This window comes from Mesocricetus auratus, unplaced genomic scaffold (genome assembly GCF_017639785.1).
Source record: "Mesocricetus auratus isolate SY011 unplaced genomic scaffold, BCM_Maur_2.0 Super-Scaffold_4256, whole genome shotgun sequence".
In the NCBI taxonomy this organism is placed as follows: Eukaryota; Metazoa; Chordata; class Mammalia; order Rodentia; family Cricetidae; genus Mesocricetus; species Mesocricetus auratus.
This window is the reverse complement of record NW_024429182.1, coordinates 38,277,893-38,298,558: the sequence shown is the minus strand read 5'-3', so window position 1 is coordinate 38,298,558 and position 20,666 is coordinate 38,277,893. Positions and strand designations below refer to the sequence as shown.

Sequence of the window (20,666 nt, the reverse complement as noted above, 5' to 3'; positions counted from 1 at the left end):
CTGAGGGTCAAGGATATGGGCATGGGTGGCATGAAGTTCTCTGGCTCAGAATCTCTCAAGAGCTGACTAGAGCTTCAGCCTTACCCATGAGTGCTTGTGTAGCGTGAAGGATCCTCATCATTTACGTAGTAGGCTAGTCAAGACATGAGAATTATGCATTGGTGCAATCCACAAAGAGTAGAAGTCTTTCTTATGAAATGCAGGGTAACATTTTTGAATCCTGGACAATATTTTTGGTTTTAGTGAGTCATCTCAAGACTGTCATTAGAAAGAAAAATCTGGCCAGGTGTTGGTGGCGGACACCTTTAATCCCAGCACTCGGGAGGCAGAGGCAGGCTGATCTCTGTGAGTTCGAGGCCAGCCTGGTCTACAGAGCAAGTTCCAGGACAGCTAGCCAAACTGACTAGCTCCTCATTCCTTATGTATTGCATGTTTATGGATGGCTTCAGTCAGTGAACCTGCTGTGTTCATTGCTAGAGTCAACTCCCTCTTCTACCAAGGGGCTAGTTTTCCCTCTGGAGTTTGGCTGAGGGTTCATTTACTTTGTGAAAATTTCCAGTGTCCCTAAACCTTGTTTGTTGGCCCTCTCCACTCTATAAACTGTCCTCCCGTTATTAAACACACTGCACTGAATCACAAAGTGCTTCAATAACTTTCTTCCTCCATTGTAAAAATCACCAAGGATGGAAGAATTGCTTTTACAAAACCACTGGAGGTCTAGGACCTATCCAAGAGCCTGGTGTTTATATTATATAATATATATATATATTATATATAATACATCAATAGGTATTTAAAAGGTAGTCATCTGTCTAGGAATTATACTAAAAGGGAGAAGCACAAGTCTTACTTCAGTATCATAAAGTGGATACTTCTACCAGTGATGCATGAATTTTGATATATTCCTTAAAGGTAACACAACAGGAAATGATACCTTAACAGGAAGTTCAGTTTTATTAAATCTATATATTTACATCGTGTCTCATATGTGCTTAAATAGAACTTTATAGTGCATGATTATGCATTATTTGTCTTCTCAAGTAGGACCATGAGAGGTTTCCAGTTTTCAACTTAATCTTGCCTTTTATCAGTCACTTTGGAAGAAAACAGATTTTTTTTTTAACGGAGAGGACAGACAATGTTAGTGTGGCTATTTCCGTTGCTATGAAGAGGGGGACTGTACTTGCATGGCTGTCTTTAGACACTCGGGTTCTACTTTTCTTGCCTGATGGCACCTGCCTGATTACCTGGTTCAAGGTCCTGCCATGCCTTTGACCTGAAGAGTCTTACACTATACCTGCCTGCTATCTCAAACCTGGTCTTGGAGGGTCACATGCTTCCTTAGCCTTTAGGAAGGAGTCACAGCTGTTGTCTCAGCACCATCGCTGAGTGTGCCCCTGAGGCTTCTAAGGGCCACAAGCCAGTGCTGTCTTTATCATCTCAGCACCCTGGTCCTTCCTAGCCATCTGAATTGCCCTGAGCATTTTAGGTTCTTCCCAGAACACTTCAGAGAGTGTTGCTGGGCAAAGAAATCTCTCTTCAGGATAGGCCCTAGTCACAGCAGTAGATGGCCAACAGCTAACGAAGTCAACAGCATTGGAGGTTCTTTGTATCATAATGCTAAGTCAGGGCATTTTTCCCCTTATAAGTCGTATATCTGATTTTTGGGGGATTCCTATATGTGTGTCTCTACATCCATATGCATTTCGTGCCCTTTTTTCTATGGCTCTTTATTTGTTTAGTTGTTTTGTCATATTCCAAGTTGTTTTTGATTTACCTTGTATTGGTTTATTATCATTTCTTAGATGTCTGTTTGCTTTCTAATGAGGGACAGGAAGGATCTGGATCCAGATGAGAGGGGAGGTGTGAAGGAACTGGAAAGTGTAGGGAGGGGGAAACTGTAACAGAATATATTGCATGAAAAAAACTGTTTTCAATAAAAACACAATACTTAAAAAAGAAGGGAGGTGGGTCAGGACAGGCAAGGAAAAACATTTGATTTATTTATTTTTCTACTTTTGTAATAATAACTTATACTGTATTTATGTTATATTCAAAGAAGTTCTGTAATGGGAAAATGCTTTGGCATGTGTTATCTTAATGATTATAACCCAAGCTTAAATCGGGCCTACAGGCAGCCTAAGGTTCTATAGAATGACCATACAGAGAAAAGAGAGGTGCATATGAACTGCCAAATATATTACATTTTTAATTAACTAGAGACCTCAAAAACCACCAGAACACAAATCTGACAGGGTCATGGCTCAAAGACATTAATACCGGTTAAAAAAAACCCAGTGTGAATATTATTTATAGCCTTCCATCTATTGAAGTTAAAAAATCGTGTCAATAAATCTCATGGACAAAAGCGAAATGCTTTCCTGAGGAAAAGGCTGTATCAATACTGCCTGAGGCCCTATTAGTGTGTTCTGTTGATAGGCTCTTCATCTACATTTCATAGGTGAAGAAACTTACATCAGGTCATCCACTATCATACAGCTGGTGAATGGCTGAACCATGGTCAAAACCCAGGGCTACCCATTTTGGAAGGCATCTGGGTACTTCTCTTGCGTGCCATCAAAAGAGGCGTTGGTTTTTGAAATTGCCTTGTGTTTTATGTAGGGTAGCCTTGGACCTAGATACACCATAGCCAGTTTCCTTGGTCTAAATGATAAGGAAATAAGGAGAGCAACACTAAGAAAAATGTCTCATAGCTTCAGGATAACAAAAGGAAGAGAAAAAAAAACCTAAACAGCTGCTAAACAGAAAGGAGTGATACAGTTCATCTTTTAGCATTTGCTATTCAGAAGGGGTGGAGTGTTACAACTCGTACATTCATTTATGTTGTACTTACGGTATAATTATTCATGGTCTTAAGACAATCTCATCTCCCCAAATGCAGGCAAAGCACACACACACACACACACACACACACACATACACACACACACACACACACACACACACACACACACACACACACACATGCAGGCACGCACCAAAACATTTTAGACTGTGGCCAAGATAATGTGGTGATAGACACAGGTGTAAGTATGTTAGATATGACTCTTAGCAGCGTGAATAGATTGTTTTGTTGGCTGTGTGAAATAGTATGCCTCCATGATATGACAAGATCACATGATGAGGAACTGTGGGTGACCCTACTAGCTGAGAGTGGTTGCTGACTGACAATAAGCAACAAAATCAGTGACCTCAGTTCCACAGTTCCAAAAATGAAATCTTGCCAGTAGTTTGTGAAAATATCCTGACCTCCACAAAGGGATGGTAATCAGACAAGTTTCTGAGCAGTGGCCATATTGGGACCCTGGCTGCTGCAAGCGGGAGAAAGAACAAATGCATGTTGTTTTATGACATTGGACTTGTGAGGGTATGTTTTGCAACAATAGAAAATAAACATAATAATACATAGTAGAAAAGCATTCTCCAACGAACAGAGCTCTAGACAATAGGAAACTTGGGGGCTTCCCTGTGTGCTAGTGAATTTACCCTGGGAGCATCAAATAAGTCACAAAACTTTTGGGGCTTCAGTGACCTGATAAAGGAAACGAGAACCTCTTTAAGGTTTTCCCACAGGTACTTCCTGGTGAATGTGTCTACCAAGTGCTAAGGGGCACTGAGTCACACCAAATATATTGTGTATTATTGCCATGTTCTTTTAAGTGGTCAGGCATTTAGTTAACTAATTAATTTACTGTTGACATTATTGCGTGATTCTCCACACATTTTAGAGGTTGGTAAAACCAGTACCCTCGGTTTCAGAGTGAAGAATCAGGAGAATAAGAAGCAGTTGAGGAACGTACTTGAGAAAGCCTTTCTGCAGATTGTCATTACCCACCAGGAATTCCATCGTAAAACAGAAAAGAAAGGCATGGCTAAGGTCAGGAAAAGAAGAAATGGGTATTCTACATTCTTGAACACTTTCAGGAAGGTGAAAGATGGGTTGCCTGGACTCCCGACTGCATCTAGAGCTCTACATGGTGTGGAGAAAACAGGAAACCTAGGCATCTCCAGAGAGGGTCAGTACATTCCCCTGGTGAGGATGCCACCTCAGAGGCAGCACCTGCTTGTCACCACTAGGAGCAGCTCTACACCTGGTTCACCTTAACTGCCCTGCCCAATCATTGGTGAACAAGGAAGGAAAGGACAATGGAGCCACCAATTGCTTGGTTATCATTGGGAACATGTCATTTCATATTTAATGCGAGTAATGAGCCTTGGAGAGGCAAGCCCCATGCTGTGCAGGGTAAATGGTAGCCTCCCTCCTGATCCCACAAGGGTGCTGTAAACAAAGGAGACTTTGGCTATAAATAGGACCTGGGTCAGGAAACGTTTCATGCAATTATTAATAATCAATGCGCTTTACAGACAGTGTAGGGTGAAGTTGGTAATTACCATCCAACAGGGAAACCAAGGAAAAAGGAAGGACACAGACATGACTTCCTTTGCTTTACATGGTAGCTGATGTGACCAGATGAAAGATTCATTACCAACCGTGGCTCCCCTCCCTACTTTCAGTTGATATAGGGGCACTGGGGCTCCTTTGGAGTCAGCCAGAGGAGTACAGAGTTAATCGTCATCTGCAAACTTACCACCTACTGGAGGCAAAGCTGGAAAGCAACTGCTGAAGCCAATCACTGCAACCTGTAGCAGGCTCCCCTCCCTGCTCTGCGCTGCCCTGAGCTGGCCGTTCTCCCTCTCAGTCCTCCTGGACAGCACGGCTGGCTGCTGCTCTCTGTGCACCTGTCTCACCTTCCCGGTTTTGGCAGAATGGAGTGAGGAGACATCTGGAGTCATTGAGGCTCATCTGTTTGAAGGCTGCCCAAATGAAAAACAAACAATCAAATCTGGTGAGTTTCATGTTTCTCTTAAGTGTACAGAAATGCAGCTGTTAAGTTGTGTGGGAGATCAAAGGAGGGGCATTTCCAGTTCCGGATGCCAAAGTGTTCTTCCTGGCTTGATCCTTGATGGAGATCTGTTAGCAAACTTTAGAAGGAAGTTGAAAAGAGGATTATGTCTACTAAACTAGGCTGAATTGTGAGAGTTCCCTGTAAAGCTCATTAAGTGGCCGGATTGCTGATCACCCTGGGAAGATGTCAGTACAGACAGCCCTGAGGTTGTCTTTTAGTGATGAGAAAGGTGCATGCTTACAAAGCACTTATTAAAATAGATTGATATGGTAATTGTGACAATTGTTTATAAACTGTCAGTTTCTTGGAGAAGAAAAATAGTCTGAAATATTTAATAATCTTAGTGCATGGAAAGCAATTAAGCTTAACCTTAGCTCCAAAGTTTGAAATTGTCTCTAAAATATAGATGTGAAGTAACTGACATATTAGTGTCCGTCATGATGGAGAGCATAGACCCCCAACTGATTGGAGCAAACAAAAGAGTGCGTTTATTCTTTCTATTAGTGCATTATCAGTGAGTTACTAATTTCTCAATTTTTTTTACTTACAAATGAATGTGAGATCACGTCGTGGAGTATAATAGAGAAATTAAATTGTAGTATTTGAATATTAAATCTTCTTAACTTAGGCATAGTTAAAATAACACAGAGTTGAAATTTTGTCTTTATTTTGATCTGAACTTATCACTAGGATGGTTGTATATGGTTCACACTTTATGTTTTATTTGACATGCTTTAAATGACCTCTTGATTGATTTTGATTTTCTCTATATAGATATAGCAATTTTCAAAATGCTATATGACTTCAACTAAGCAAGCAAAGGTGATTTAGAATTCATTTTGGTATTGTTCATGATATTTGTACATAGAATGAAATCTATTTGGTTATTCTGATAATTTGTGTGTTATCCAAATGGTTGCTTTTGGCTACTTCATTTCATAACTGCAAAAATTAATTTTTACTTACTGTTGCTTTGATTTACAAATGTCATTGAGAACTGTTTAATACCTAGTTATTGGTCAAGTTTGGATTTTACTTTGACCATGTTTAGGGGCTTAAAGGAAAGATAAATTGAGTGTGGCCGAGACTCTTGAATTAAAAATGTATAAAGGTTAAACATCAAACACTCATGACTGCATGAGAATAATTCTAAATTACAGCTCATCCTTGATATCAATCTTTCCTTCTACTAAGTCCTGTTCTCCTTGATGCATTTTTTCTAATGATATGACTTTGATTTTCTTATTTCTTGAAATGTTGCTTCTGTAAAAAGGTAGGTTTGAGGACAGGATTCCCAAAAGGTAGGTTTTTATTTCATGTTCAAATCGGAATGCTTACCAAACTTCATATAAGTTACTGGTTCAAATATGGGCCCAGTCTCAAGGTGATCTTGTCAAATTACTGAGGTATTGCATTAGTTGGTTCTCAGGTAGAAGGCAACACACACAGTTGTAAGAAAATTAAAAATTTTTTGTATTATACAACAGTTCATTCCACACAGTGAACCCACACAAAGTACTTCAATTCTGGAAATAGTATTAATCATAGAAACTCCCACTAATTTTAAAACTTCATGTATAGGATTTCTGGAAACCAAACTTTCAAGATGGCCTACAGGTGTTCACTGCAAAAGTTATTTTTATTTGTTCCCTTCTCACAAAATTTGAAGGTTACAAACATTTTTACTTGGTGATAGATATGTAGTTTGATTGTTAGAAAGATACTAATTATCCATTTTCTTCCTTCTTTATAAAATACCCCTGACTTTATTATTTTGTTGTCAATTTAAGTTTCTTTCTCTCATAAACATTATTCAAATAAATCCTCTAATACTTATAAATTATTTTCACCAAACATCTGACTTAATAATCTACTTTATCAAAGTAATTGTAGTATTTATTTGTATAGATTACATGTCCTTTTGAAAAATTGCAATAACATGTGCAAGTTGTATTGTACGTTAGATTATGTAAAACATTAACTATTTTCCAGCATTGTTGGCCATTATTAGTTACTGCATAACATTGTATTAAATAGATAAACCAAAGTTCTTTTAACTATCCTCTTGTTGGTATTTAAAAGTTCATTTTATATTATATAGATCCTTCAAGATTACTTGAGTCGAATGTGTTTGAGTATTGAAAATATTGGTTCTCTGCTTCCCCAAACAGGCCGGACTTACTTCCTCAGGATAGGGTGCCTCACTCTGGAAATGGAAAAAGGGGCTCCTTAGATGACTTCTACATATTTGCCTTAATTTTAATTATAACTATTTAAAATTTATTTATTATAGTTGGCACTGACAGAATTGTACAGTTTCATTTAAAGTACTCAATAAGCCATTAATACACCAAGAAAACACATTGTAAAGATTATCCTTTGAAATTCATTAGAACTTGTATCCATAAAGGGACTCTACATATTTGTGTATTTACAAACAACAGGATTATTGAGATTGTTTAAAATTATCAAGTTACTTCCGGTTCTGGACTGTGTTTTCAAATAGGTTATACAGTCAGGAGGGATGTTGGATTAAAAATCTATCAGTTATGAATTTAAATAGCATCTTGCTAACAGCTCCAAACTCAAGTGTTCCTGCCTTAGGAAGGAGGGCATGTTTAAAAATTGTAACTGGAAATATTTCCAAAGGCTGGGTACTGCAGTCAATCTGTTGTTTATCCCTGAAAACAAAACCAACATTTTTTTTTGGTCTAGTAACTATATGTGGTTTGAGGTTTGAATAAAAGAAGAAATCCTATTCATACCTTTTCTCAGGCTTCTCTCTCCTAAGCCACATGCTTGCAGCTTATGTTAAAGGGGGACTGGATTTCCTCACACCAGCCAAGAGCTATTAGCTTCTCCTATATTTAAGCTGTTAGCTTCTAAGTTGGCTATAGGTGGCAGGCTGCATAAACAGCTGTGAAGAGGGAAGATGGACAAGGACAATGGCTTTCACAGCCTGGTGTGAAGTTCTTTAGGTACCTAGGGAGAGGAAGAACTTGGTAGCCATGGCCATGAATTAAAGGATTTAGAAAGGCTACCTGAGTTCAGGGTGTCCTGTTTGTGCTAACCCCAAAGGAGTAGGCCTGAAGGTAGGTTGTGTGTGTATGTGTGTGTGTGTGTGTGTGTGTGTGTGTGTGTGTGTGTGTGTGCCTCATACAGAGCCCTTGTACATGCTCGTGGCAGCCTTGTTTTAACAGCATGAGAAACACTGACAGACTAATGAGGATAAGGAGGAAGAACTCTTGGGGAAGCCAGCACAAAGAGGTGGTGTGAGTGCTGTGGGACTCTAGGAGGGAGCACCAAAGCTGTACAAGTTAGTCGGTCTCCCCACAGCAAACCCAAGAAAGCATTTGATGAGAACCCATGAGCAGAGAAGACATCGGAGATCTCTAGTACCCTTTTGTTCCCGTGGCTATGCCTTGGATCACCTTTGAAAATTGACATATAATGCAATTCCATTCCAGAACAGATACATTTAAACAGGACCCAAAGTCTGATCATCTTCTGGATGGTGATGATAAGGAATTGTGAGTGATTTAAATTATACTTATGTTTTAATATAAAAAAGAATTTGGTGAGAAAATTTTAGGGACCCAATGAAGGTTAACTTAAACTAGGGGAAAAAAACCCTAAAATTAGTTTTGTATTTGATCGCTAGTGACTGGAATTTCCCTTGCCATTTTGACTTTATTTTTTATCGATTTATTTTTTTGTTTTTTTGAGACAGGGTTTCTCTGTGGCTTTGGAGGCCGTCCTGGAACTAGTTCTTGTAGACCAGGCTGGTCTCGAACTCACAAAGATCCTCCTGCCTCTGCCTCCCCAGTACTGGGATTAAAGGTGTGCACCACCACCACCCAGCCCCTTTTTGACTCTTTTGAACACAGTGAGGGTATCTGCTAAGAAACACCAACAGCACCTGTTTCCTTTTGAGTCGAGCAGCAACCTCCTGGCTTGGCACACTGCTTAGGTACACTGGGAAGGCCAGTGGGATGGCTACTCATTCAAATATTCTCCCTTCCTGGAGCTGCAGAAGCCACACCTGAAACAACTCTCATCACCTCAGCAGTGCCCCCCCTTGATCCGGGTCAGGATATGCTGGGCAGCCGGGGTTATGTGAGCTAGGGGGGTAGCAGAAGGTCCAGTGAATGTTTTTCATAGTGTTTTCAAGATGTAATACACCCAGGGAGATTTGTTCCAGATGGATGCAGTGTGAAATGAAAAATAAAATAAAACCCTCTCCAAGCACAATATTGCTCTAGATATTTCTATGAGGCATCAGCAGGTTTTAAATCACTGGAAGATGTGCATGAGGCATTCTCTATATCATTGTGCCTTTCCTAGTCATTTGAATGAAATTTTAGTTTTAAAAGAGCTTTTATGTTTCTATAATTCTATTCTTTACATGTCATTGGCAAATTTATCCATTATGTTAAAAAATCATATCAAGACAACATACACGACAAGTCATGACAACAGCAGTGGTGACTTTTAAGTGTTTTGGAACACACCCAATGCTTTCTCTAGGTGCATCACAATTTCTGTATTTATGCCCATGCTTTAAAAGGTCAAAGGCAGCATTATGAGAGCCTTGGCTCAAAAGCACTGAATGTGGAATGTGTATGCAGTGGAGAAAGCGATTACAAAGAAATTAAAGAAACAATCCTGCCTGACTCTGTATCTGCTCAAATTGCTGGGATGTTCAACAAGTTTAAATCAGGGACTGTAAATTAAAAATAAAGTAAAACCCTGGAAAGTAGTTAGATTTCTTGTTTGATATATAGGTTTGTGTGTGTGTATGTTGTGCATATATATAATGTGTGTATATGTGCATATATATGTCCGTGTGAATACATGTGTGTATGTATGCATGTATCTATAGAAGCCAGGGGGCAATTTGGTGTCATGCCTCCTCAGGCACTGTCTACCTTTTTTATAATATTTTTTTATTTAACTTTTTACACATGTTTCTCCCAGTTCCCTCTCCCTCCCCTCCTCCCCCTGACCCCCCAGCCCCCCCAACTCCCTGCCCTATCCCATCCCCCCTCTACTCCCCAGGGAGGGTAAGTCCTTCCATGAGGAATTTTCAGAGTGTGTCATATCATCCCAGGCAGGTCCTAGGTCCTCCCCCATGTGTCCAGGCTGAGAGAGCATCCCTCCATGTGGAATGGGCTCCCAGAGTACATTTGTATGCCAGGAATAAATACTGATCTACTCTCCAAGGTCCCATAGATTGTCAAGGCCTCCTCTCTGATACTGAGGTTCGGGAGGGTGGAGGGTGGTCTGGATCAGTCCCATGCTGGCCTCTCAGTCGTCAGTCTGGGGTCCATGTGTTCTCCCTTGTTCAGGTCAGCTACCTCTGTGGGTTTTTCCAGCCAGGTCTTGATTCCTTTGCTCATCACTCCTGTTTGCAACTGGTTTCCAGGAGTTGTAAGTGGAGGGCCACCCTGGCTCTTGGGAGTGACAGGACAGAGGGAAATGGGGGTCTGTATGTACTTACTGGCTCTGTTTATGAAGCACTTTGTAGACACTGGAGGGGGACTGGGACCTGACCCTGTTCAGGACACTAGAATTTGGTAAACAGTATAGCCCTCCTTAAGTTAGAGACTTTGCTTGGTCCTCGATTTATGAACCCAGTTCAGGATAATTGATCTAAACAAAATCTTTTAAAAAGATGTGTCCCAAGACCAAAATGGTGGCTCCGCTGTTAATAGCACTTGTTACTTTTCTTTTGAGACGTCTCTTATTGACCTCTTATTCCCAAATTAGCCTATGCTGCTCTTCATGTCTCTATTTCCCCAAGTGCATGCCACCTGACTTCTTTTTTTTTTTTTTTTTTGGTTTTTATGAGACAGGGTTTCTCTGTATTGTTTTGGAAGCTGTCGGTCCAGCAGCCCGGCCTCGAACTCAGAGCAATCTCCCTGCCTCTGCCTCCCGAGTGCTGGGATTAAAGGCATGCGCCACCAGCCACCTGACTTTTTACTTGTATTCTGGAGACTAAACCGAGTTCTTACTGCTCGTATGACAAGAACATTATAGACTGAGCTGTCTCCCCAGCCCTGATGCATAGCTTATAAAATTTAATAAAATAGTTATGTAGGTGGCCTGTAGATCTGATTTAACTGATTTTAAGGGAGTATATAAAAATAAATAGGGCTTTGGTCAATTAAGAGCCTCACACATTGATTTAACCATTTGACTATTTTATTTTGGAACTCTAGGTATGCACTTTTAAAATGTGAAAGAAATAAATCGTTCATCAAAATCAGAAGTGTATTAGGTATTTGATGAAGAAAACTATCTTCAGGAAGCGAGTGTTTAATTAGTCATCCATAATGTTGAAGAAGAATCGTGTTGAACATGGACTAAGATACACAGTCTTTGCCCCCTGTGTCCCTGTGTGTGTGTGTGTGTGTGTGTGTGGTGAAAACTTAAGTCCTATGCTATCAGTTGCACAATAACAAACTTCAGAAAATTTCCACAGAGCCTAGTAACTATTGAAGCAGTTGACAAAAAGTTACTCCTTCCAGAAATTTCATATTCTCTGAAACAAAGGAATGATCAATCCATTTCAAATGTTTGGGCTATAGCCATTATCTTTGAGCCTTTATTCTCAATTGGAATTTTTGTCTAAAATTGAAATTACATAAGCATAGCTGAGAGCAAGAGCACTTTTGTTTGACTACCATAACAACCCAAGCATGGGGGAAGTAAGTTGGCTTGCTTCTTGCAAACAGTTCACAGAGGGGGGACAGTTTGTTGATAGTGGCCTGGATTAAGTGCAATGGGCCAGAGGTCTGCAGCCTGCTGCTCACTCCAGCTGTTACGATGACTGTGTTCTTCCTCACAGAATCAAGGGTAGGAGGGTGGTGTGTCCTTACCTGCAAGTCTCCAAGCATCTGCTAAAGCAGCACTTGCAGGTGTGCAGTGATCCAAAGTGCAGCTCTTTGAAAACAGTGAATCAGAACGCTCATAACAGGAACTGTTCTAAGTCAATCTGATTGGGGTATCATTGCTAAAATAACAGTTTACTTTGGTTTTAGTACAGGAAAATAAAACATGAGCCAAGGATATCTTTTGCTTTAGAGTGAGTCTTCAAAGGGCAGGAGAAAACTCTCCGGCATGCATTCTTCAAAGGATTGCAATTGTGTCGAAAACCTTCATAGTATGTGCAGATTTGAGTTGGAAATGTTGTAGAAGTGGCTGTGTCTTCACTCTCTTCACTCCTGGATCAATGCTAGGCCCTTTGGTCACAGTAGATGTATGCTAAGATTCACCAACAAAGTCCTGTGTAGACAGCAGGAGACTTGCCAGTAGGAATCTGACAAATTGGCAAGTGGAGACCATTCCCGTTCTGATCGACAATTTGGCAAAAAACCCCAGCAATGTTGTTGAAGCAATGCTACTTTTACTGGCAAACTGTTTTCTGGGTGCCATTTGAGTTGATCATTTTGACAACCCTTCCTTTGGAGTTTATTAATTTCCACCAGAAAGTTCTGGATAGATCCAGGGTAATCTGCCAAACTACCGTTGCTGTTTTCTCCAAGCCCATGTGTCAGTCACAATTTGCCCTTTCATGGAATTTATGCAAATATGATGGCTGGAGCTGTGTATTAAGACACACCTGTTTTTATAAGGTGGCTGTTTGGGCTGACTTTAACTTGTGATTTATCCTGGCTTCCTCCGGCTCTGTTCATTTTGAGGCCTGACCTGCTGTGTTTATCCAGAAGAAGGCAGTCAGAACTGCTGAAGGGGGACCTAAGATCACTGGCTTTCTTAGAAAAAGTCTGTCATTGTTTGAGGGTACCAGGAGCCATCACTCCCTGTTTCAGATGCTGTGAAGGCAGGTGGAGAACCTCTCTGCTCCATTTGTGCTTGCACTCTCTCTCATATTCTTCTTCGTATTTGGACCAAAATTTCCCATGAGAGGCGTTAACCTTTCTTTCATGGGTAGTTAAAACTGTATTACCTAGGAATGTAGTTTCCCCAAACTCTGCTGCAGGCAAAGTAGACGCATGGTAAAACTTACCTAGTATTGTTTAGTACTCCTAAAGGTTGGTATTCTAGCTGTGGATAAAAAAAATTCAGGGCATTTTATGAGTTTAAAAATAAGAGGTCAGCTTCCAGGACAGCCTCCAAAGCCACAGAGAAACCCTGTCTCGAAAAACCAAAAACAAAACAAAAAAAAAAATAAGAGGTCAGCTCTTCAACATCATTGTCACCAATTTGACATTTAGAAATGGCAATTTAATTTATTTCATTTTTTTGCAGTTGTAAAGATTGAACTCAGAGTCTCCTGTGTGCTGGGCAAGTGCCTGATAACCCCAAGCCCAGAAATGACAATTTAAAACATATTCTTAAAGATAAGTTAGGTGTCTGATACAATACTACCATATGAGGAGAATGACCCAGGACTTACAATTTATATCAAAGATATATATATATATATATATATATATATATGTAGGTGTGTATGTATATGCAAATAAACGAATGGCAAAATCTAATTATATAAGTCAGTTATTCACGTCAGTGTTTTAATTTGTCAACTTTAAGTTGGTCTAAGTAACTCTTTAATGTTATTTTGCTTGTAGTTGTTGAGACAGAATCTTTCCACATAACTCTGGTTGGCCTGGAACTCATTGTGCAGACTAGACTGGTCTGGAAGTCACAGAGAACTTCTGCCTCTGCCTTCCAAGTGCACTACCACATCTGGCCAGTAAGGTCTCTCACTGTGGAGCTTAGGCTGCTCTGGAACTCAGTGTGTGGCCCCACTAACTTGCCTCCATCTACTTTTAGCATGTGCCACCATCATGTTGAGCTGAGGAAAACTTTCACTAGCCATCTGGATGGTTAAATGTCCGAGCATTCTAAAAAGAAACATGGCTTTCATGCACCAACTTGGCATCCTGCTAAAGACAATAAGATACTCAATCTCTAGAAGAAGAACAAACTATTAAAATCTGCTAGGGATTGAACCTGAGCAAGTGGGAACTCAGTAATTACAGACTGACCGTTGGGGAAACTGCATAAGAACTAACTAGGCCCTCTGAATGTAGGTGACATTTGGGGGGCTTGGGCAGTTTGTGGGGCCACTGGTAGTGGAGCCAGTAATTGTTTATAGTGCATGACTGGCTTTTTTGAGCCCATTCCCTATGGAGTGATACCTTGCTTAGCCTAGATATAGGGGGTGAGAGCTTTTGTTCTGCCACAAATGATGTGACAGATTTTCATGCATCCCCATGGAAGGTCAGACCCTCTCTGAGGAGTGGATCAAGAGTGAGGTGGGGAGATGGTCAGGGTAGTGGAAGGACAGAAGGGAGAGGGAACTGGATTGGCATATAAAATAAGATTGCTTAAAAAAGGTATTATACAAATACCATTGGAAAGAAAAAATCTGATAAGTAAAACCAGGTGCATAACTTAAACTATATGAATATGGAGCAGTGAGAGGTATGTGAGGGGGCAGTGTCTAATAGGGATTTGGGCGGCCAGTTAAGAATATTTAACCATGGGTCTCCAATAGCTCACAGCTACATGTATCCCTACACCTACAATACTGAATAAGAAATTTATTTATTGTTATAATGTGTGTGTGTGTGTGTGTGTGTGTGTGTGTGTGTGTGTGTGTGTGTGCATGCAGACAGTGTGGATGCCAGAGGACGACTTTCAAGAATTGATATACTCCTTCCACTCCAGGGTCCTGGAATCAAACTCAGGTCATTGGGTTGGTGCAGCAAATCCTTTTATCTGCTAAACCATCTCTCTGGATGGAATTTAACTCTAGTCTGTGGCTTTGGACATCTTGCCTTTCTGTATTCCTGCTTTTTGATTTCTAAACAAATGGCAGTGAAATCAACCCAGGATTTTGATCCAATACCTCTAACAATGTTCAGCAAGTTTGTATATCTTTAGAGACTTTAAGCAGATAGCTCTGGCAGTGGTGCTGAGGCTTTTGAGAACAGGCAAGAATACCATAGTTTCAGGTAAAGGATAGTTTGGACTTCGTGAAAATACAGCAGAGCATGGCCCTGTTTCCCAGTGATCCTGTGTATCTTTCTAACCTGGAAAACGGTGGGCATTGGTTCTGTTCCATCGTTTCTTTCAGAGACAGTTCTCTGTGACTTGAAACTCAAGTTAGCAAATCAGCATCAGAGGAAAGGAAAGAAGGGAGTCTCTTAAAAGAGTGGTCCAGGTGAGGTGTTTACATCTGATTGGCATTGGGAACTAGCTGAGACCTGAATCCACTGGAAGATGGCCTGATGCCATTGAACCGCAGGGAACTTCAGAAGGAAACCTGGAAAGGATATTTCCTTGGAACTCAGGGAAGTTTGGGGTGAGTGGCCATAGGGAACTTATTTATTAATGAGAAACTGTTAATTTCTTTAACATTTGCTTTCTAACACAAACTTTAAAGTGATAAATTAGTGAATAATTTCATTGCAATTTGTCAAATTTTACACGTTAACAGTGGGAAAATGTACATTTATGACATTTATCTCTATAGAATCATCTACATTTGTGAAAAGAGTGGTTAGCATATAATTTGAACTATGTGACTGAAGTAGCCTGACCAACAATTTTCTTTGATTTCTCTCTCTGGGTGTTATGTGTTTATCATCTATCACAACTAATCATCTATCTATCTATCTATCTATCTATCTATCTATCTATCTACCTACCTACCTACCTATCATCTATCTATCTGACGGAGGGGGAAGCTTCTGGGTATTAAACCTAGGGCCTTATGTATACTAGATATATACTCTATAGTTGAACTACATCCCTAGCCAATTGTTGTGTTAAAGTTGCAAATGTAGTTTCAATGAAAATTGAATTAAAAACCATGATATAAAGCAAAATAAGAACACCTAGGTATTAAGAAGACATGGAGAAGTGACATAGAATATTACAATATTACTTTTCTGAAAGATTCTGTGTGTATCTAGAAGTTAAAAAGGCTTTCATATCTCTGGGAAACAGGCATTGGTAATAATCACTTGATGGACAAAAGCTCTTCACCACTGAACATTCAATACAGAGGATTTGAGCACCATGACAACCACATGTCCCACTTGAAAGTTCAATAAAGCAGGACTCTGATTTTTACATTCCCTGAAAGGAGAGAAGGGGAATGATCTCTTTAGTGCCATTCACTGGAAGAAAAAGTTTCATATTTACCAGTGATGCCCATTACATATAACCACAAGAAGCAGGTTGACATTCCCATGGTATGAAAGTGGAGACGTCAGCAAGATGCAACGGCACGTGTGGTCAATGTGTGCTCCTTGTCATGCCCTTGCTTGCCTTTGTGAAGCTACTACTCTTAGTGCATGTTTCTCATCTGAATTACTTTTTATCAGTAAGGATGACATTTTTCATCAGCTACACACACCATCCAGGTCAAAGAGAAACTGTCACCTGGGTATTATGTTTATAGAAATGGTACATTCTGTAATTGATTTCAAGACAATAAGGATAGAAGCAGATTTATGTGCCTCCATGCATAAATCAAATATTTTAGCAGCCAAGCCATCCAGTAACACAATCCTATTGTCTTTTTGGCCTATATCATAATGAGAATCCCTTAATGAGTTCTTAATAAATCAAATAAATTATGAAGTACCTTATAGTAAGTTCTCTTTAGACAGGTAAGCAAAAATTGCTCCCTGAATTTGTTCATGCATACATGTGTGCACATGCACATGAATGCCCACACATGTACAATTGAATATTCATACACAGGTGTGTATATTCATATATATGCTAGACATTGATGTCATGTGTCTTTTTTGATAACTTTCCACTTCATTCTTTGGAACAGTGTCTCTCATGGGCCAGGAACTCATTGTTTCTGCTAGGCTGGCATGCCAGTGATCTTCAGGGATCCACTGTCAAACAGAGTCACAAATGTTCACTGCTGCATCTGCCTTTTATGTGGATGCTAGTGATCTGAGTTCAGGTTCTCATGCTTATCTGAAAGACAGTTTACTAACTGAGCCATCTTCCCAGCCACTGTGCTTTTAATATGTTGTTAGCAATTTTCTTGAGAGTATAAGGGTTCGATTTGAAACATTCTTGTTCATGTTTCATATGCGGTTAATCCTTCTCTCCATTCTCACATCTTTTCCTTGAAGCTCATCTTTACAGGCTGTGCCTAGGGATGCTGCACAAATGATTCCTAAGCTTGTCCCTGTAGCTTAAAATCTAAACATTATGAAGTTCTTTGTCACGTAATGAAACAATTGAGAATCATTAAATATACATCTGGAACTCAGTCTCACGTTATTCCTTACTAGATGCTTTCTATAATTAAATTGTAACATTAAACAGAGGTTGAGAAAATCTATTGTGTTTTAAGCTAGTAAATGTTTCAGTCATTACCATTGTTTCTATTTGAAAACAGGGGCAAAATTATTTTGTTTGAAAACCTCCCTACCCTTTTGTGTGTTCACCAGTATTTTTGACCATACTTTGAAGTAATTATGCTATGGTAGTGTATCAACTCTGGAAGCACCTTCCAATCACAGGGGCACTTTTTAAAAAGCCTATCAATATTTGGGGTCCACCCAGATGGTGATCTGGGGAACTCTTTTTTTAAAGCCTTCTGGGCAAACTATGTGCAAACACAGAGGGTATTCAACTACCCGTCTTCCAAGACAGGAGATCTGCTATTACTGCTGCTTATGGGATGTGCTGTGGGTGGTTGTCCCAGAAACCCCAGCCAATGAGCGCCTGCAACTTTCATTCTTCTGAAGATGGTGCATTCATCTTCTGCATCCTATAGGTCATCTCTCCAAGCTATGCACATTATTGTCTCCATGTGGTCCATCAAGAGCCTTAATGTCTTGAATCCTGGTTAAATTTTATGTGTCTCTGGGCAGATGTATATGGCTGGCCACATAGAAATGGTAAAGATTCCAATTCCCCTCTCAACACTTTAGTATGTGACTATTTATATGTATTGGGAGTTAAGTCAGTCATATATGTAAACAGAGCTTGCTTCATAGTATTGTGAATACCTTTGACACACAACCCCTTTCTATGTGATATTGGTAAGTACCAGGAGATACAGTTATATGGCAAATGTGCTTTCCTCTTGACTTTGTGATCTGTGTGTATATACACATACACATATATACACATACATATATATACATACATGTATATGTATGCATGTATACACATACTTATACACACATATACACACACATACAAACACATGACTTTCTCTCCCATCTTTCATTACTCAATTTAATCACAATTATGACTTGAATATGAACAACTCCCCAGTTCTAGTTCCTATATGTTGTTTTACACAATCATGAATAATGGAGAATCCATTTGCCGGTCATTCCCAATCTTGTTCTCATTGAATCTAGTCTTTAAACTTCTCTCAGTATGCAAATGTATAGAAGTTATATCTAAATTTTTAACAGCATACTGCCTTTTCCTGATCCCAGAGTACCATAGACTTCCTAATATAAATATTGAAGTAAAATCAAATGGAATTAAGGCTTCTGCAATGCAATTAGGAAGTTAAGTAGAGTGAAATTAAAGACATTTAAAACACAGTGTTTTGAAATATTTGTTGAATCTCAAGAAGAATCACAATTTTCTACCAGCATGAAGCCATAACAGGATTTCATGTAAAATAAGTTCTTCGTTAATAACCAGAGGCTATATAATTATATAAATTCATGCACAGAGTCAGAGAGTATGCCAAGAATGATCAGCAGACAATTTTAATTTATTAGTCCTTTCTAATGGAAAATCAGTTAGTTGGATTTTTTTCCTTGAGAGAAAATATAGCTTTGATTTTATGTGGAGAGTCATCTTGTGGAGCTGCAAGCTTTCACACTGAGATGGGGAGAGCAGACGGGAGAAGGTGCTATTATATTACAATATGGTCTTGCAAATAGGTGCGAAGAATCGCCCTCCTAAAACTTCACAGCCTGCTGCTTCTGGTGGCTGCACCTGTGTGGTTGCTGTAATTGAATAATGCTTTTCTTTTGAGGCTATCTTTATTTTGGGGGGCTTCAAATCTTTTACCATGCATTCATTGGGCCCTGGGTTTGTGCCTGAGATAGACAGGAAAGCTGCTCATAAATTTGGGGGTGGGGCAGAGTGTGGTGGGGTTAAGGTTTGATTCAGGGATGTAGGTATTCTCAGAGTCCTTTAGACAAAAGGCAAGAAGATAAAACATGATCAGGATGAAAGGCAGAAATACAATACATACATTTGGCAGTCACTTTATTGGAATAAAAATTATTTGCATGAATAAGTGAGGACTCCAGTATGAGCAGACACAACCCCATATGCTTATGTCTAAAACTCTCCTAGACTGTCCTAGACAGCTGGATGTGTTAGCTAATAGATAGACACAGCCTCCATCCAAGTAGGTAAATTATGTTGTTTTCTTTCAGTTCATTGCTTCAGTTTCTTTCTTTCTTTCTTTCTTTCTTTCTTTCTTTCTTTCTTTCTTTCTTTCTTTCTTTCTTTCTTTCTTTCTTTCCTTCCTTCCTTCCTTCCTTCCTTCTTTCTTCCCTCCCTCCCTTCCTTTCTTTCCTTTTCTTTTTTCTTTCTTTTGACTCATAGGCCTCAATTTTACACTATCAGTTTGAAAGAAAAGTAAAAACTAAAACTTGAACATTGCTCCTAAGAGTTAGTATGTATGAGTATGGCATGATCCTCTTGCATTTCAGGTAGGTGTGGGTTTCATGGCCCTCACCAACATGTAGCCCTGTGCAGATTTCGTACTGCACAATTCTGTGTGTGGAGGGATTGTTCTATAAATGTAAATGACAACACCTAGAATTATGCAATACACAAACTGGACATTTGTATCAGCTGGTACAGCATGTATGATGATCCTTTCTTCCTACTCAGGCTTTGGGGTTCATGAGATAGGGATATTCTAATCATAGATGTGAAGGTGTTTTCACTTTTAAGTATAAGTCAGAGGATGGTGTATAATTGCTGTTATAGAAAGAGTAACTAGATAGCCATGTCTAGTATCTCACCATTTCATCCTTGCTTGACTATGTTTTTATGACCTTAGATATTTTAGGAGGAACAAATTTATAGCTGAACTTTTCTCCACTCTTACATTAATTGATTCAATCACTATTATGATTTGAATATGAAAGCCCCCTGTTCTAGTTTCCTTCATGTTGCTGTGATAAACAAAGCAACTTAGGAGAACAAAAGGTTTCTTTTATCTTACACTTCTAGTTCACATCCATTATTTAGTGAAATCAGGGTAGGAAGTAAGGCAGGAACCTATAGGTTCCTGCTATTCCATACAGCATTACTTCTAAGAGAGAACTCAGCCAAAGGAGCATAGCAGAAGCCATGGAGAAATCCTCCTTTCTAGCACTTACCCAGGCTCCTGCCTAGGGAATGGTGCTACCTACAATGAGTTAAGTCCTCCTACATAATTAAGAATGAAGGCAAGCCCCCACTGGATGTCCATAAGCCAAAATAATATGGGTTGTCCCTCAGTTGAGACTCTTCACAGGCGGGATCAGATTGTGACAAGTTGACAGTTAAAGATAACTAGGACAACCCCCCATTTTTAAATTTTATTTTAATATCCCCTCATTTCCCCAGGGAGGGTGAGGCCCTCCATGGGGGTGTCCATAGTCTGTCATTTCATCCACGGCAGGGCCTAGACCCTCCTCCAAGAGTTCAGGGTAAGAATGCATCGCACATTGTTGGATGGGAGTCCAAAGTCCG

The 20,666-nt window shown here is 39.7% G+C and overlaps 1 protein-coding gene across 1 annotated transcript in view; it reads left to right on the top strand.

Annotated features, from left to right (window-relative positions):
- The first annotated feature begins 4,770 nt into the window (after positions 1-4,770).
- Positions 4,771-20,666, top strand: part of Trpm3 (transient receptor potential cation channel subfamily M member 3) — an 866,780-nt gene continuing 850,884 nt past the window's right edge. Inside the window, exon 1 of the mRNA XM_040746389.1 lies at positions 4,771-4,868. Within this exon, the coding sequence (XP_040602323.1) occupies positions 4,845-4,868 (24 nt within the window). The 5' untranslated portion in view covers positions 4,771-4,844. The remainder of the gene's footprint in view (positions 4,869-20,666) is intronic.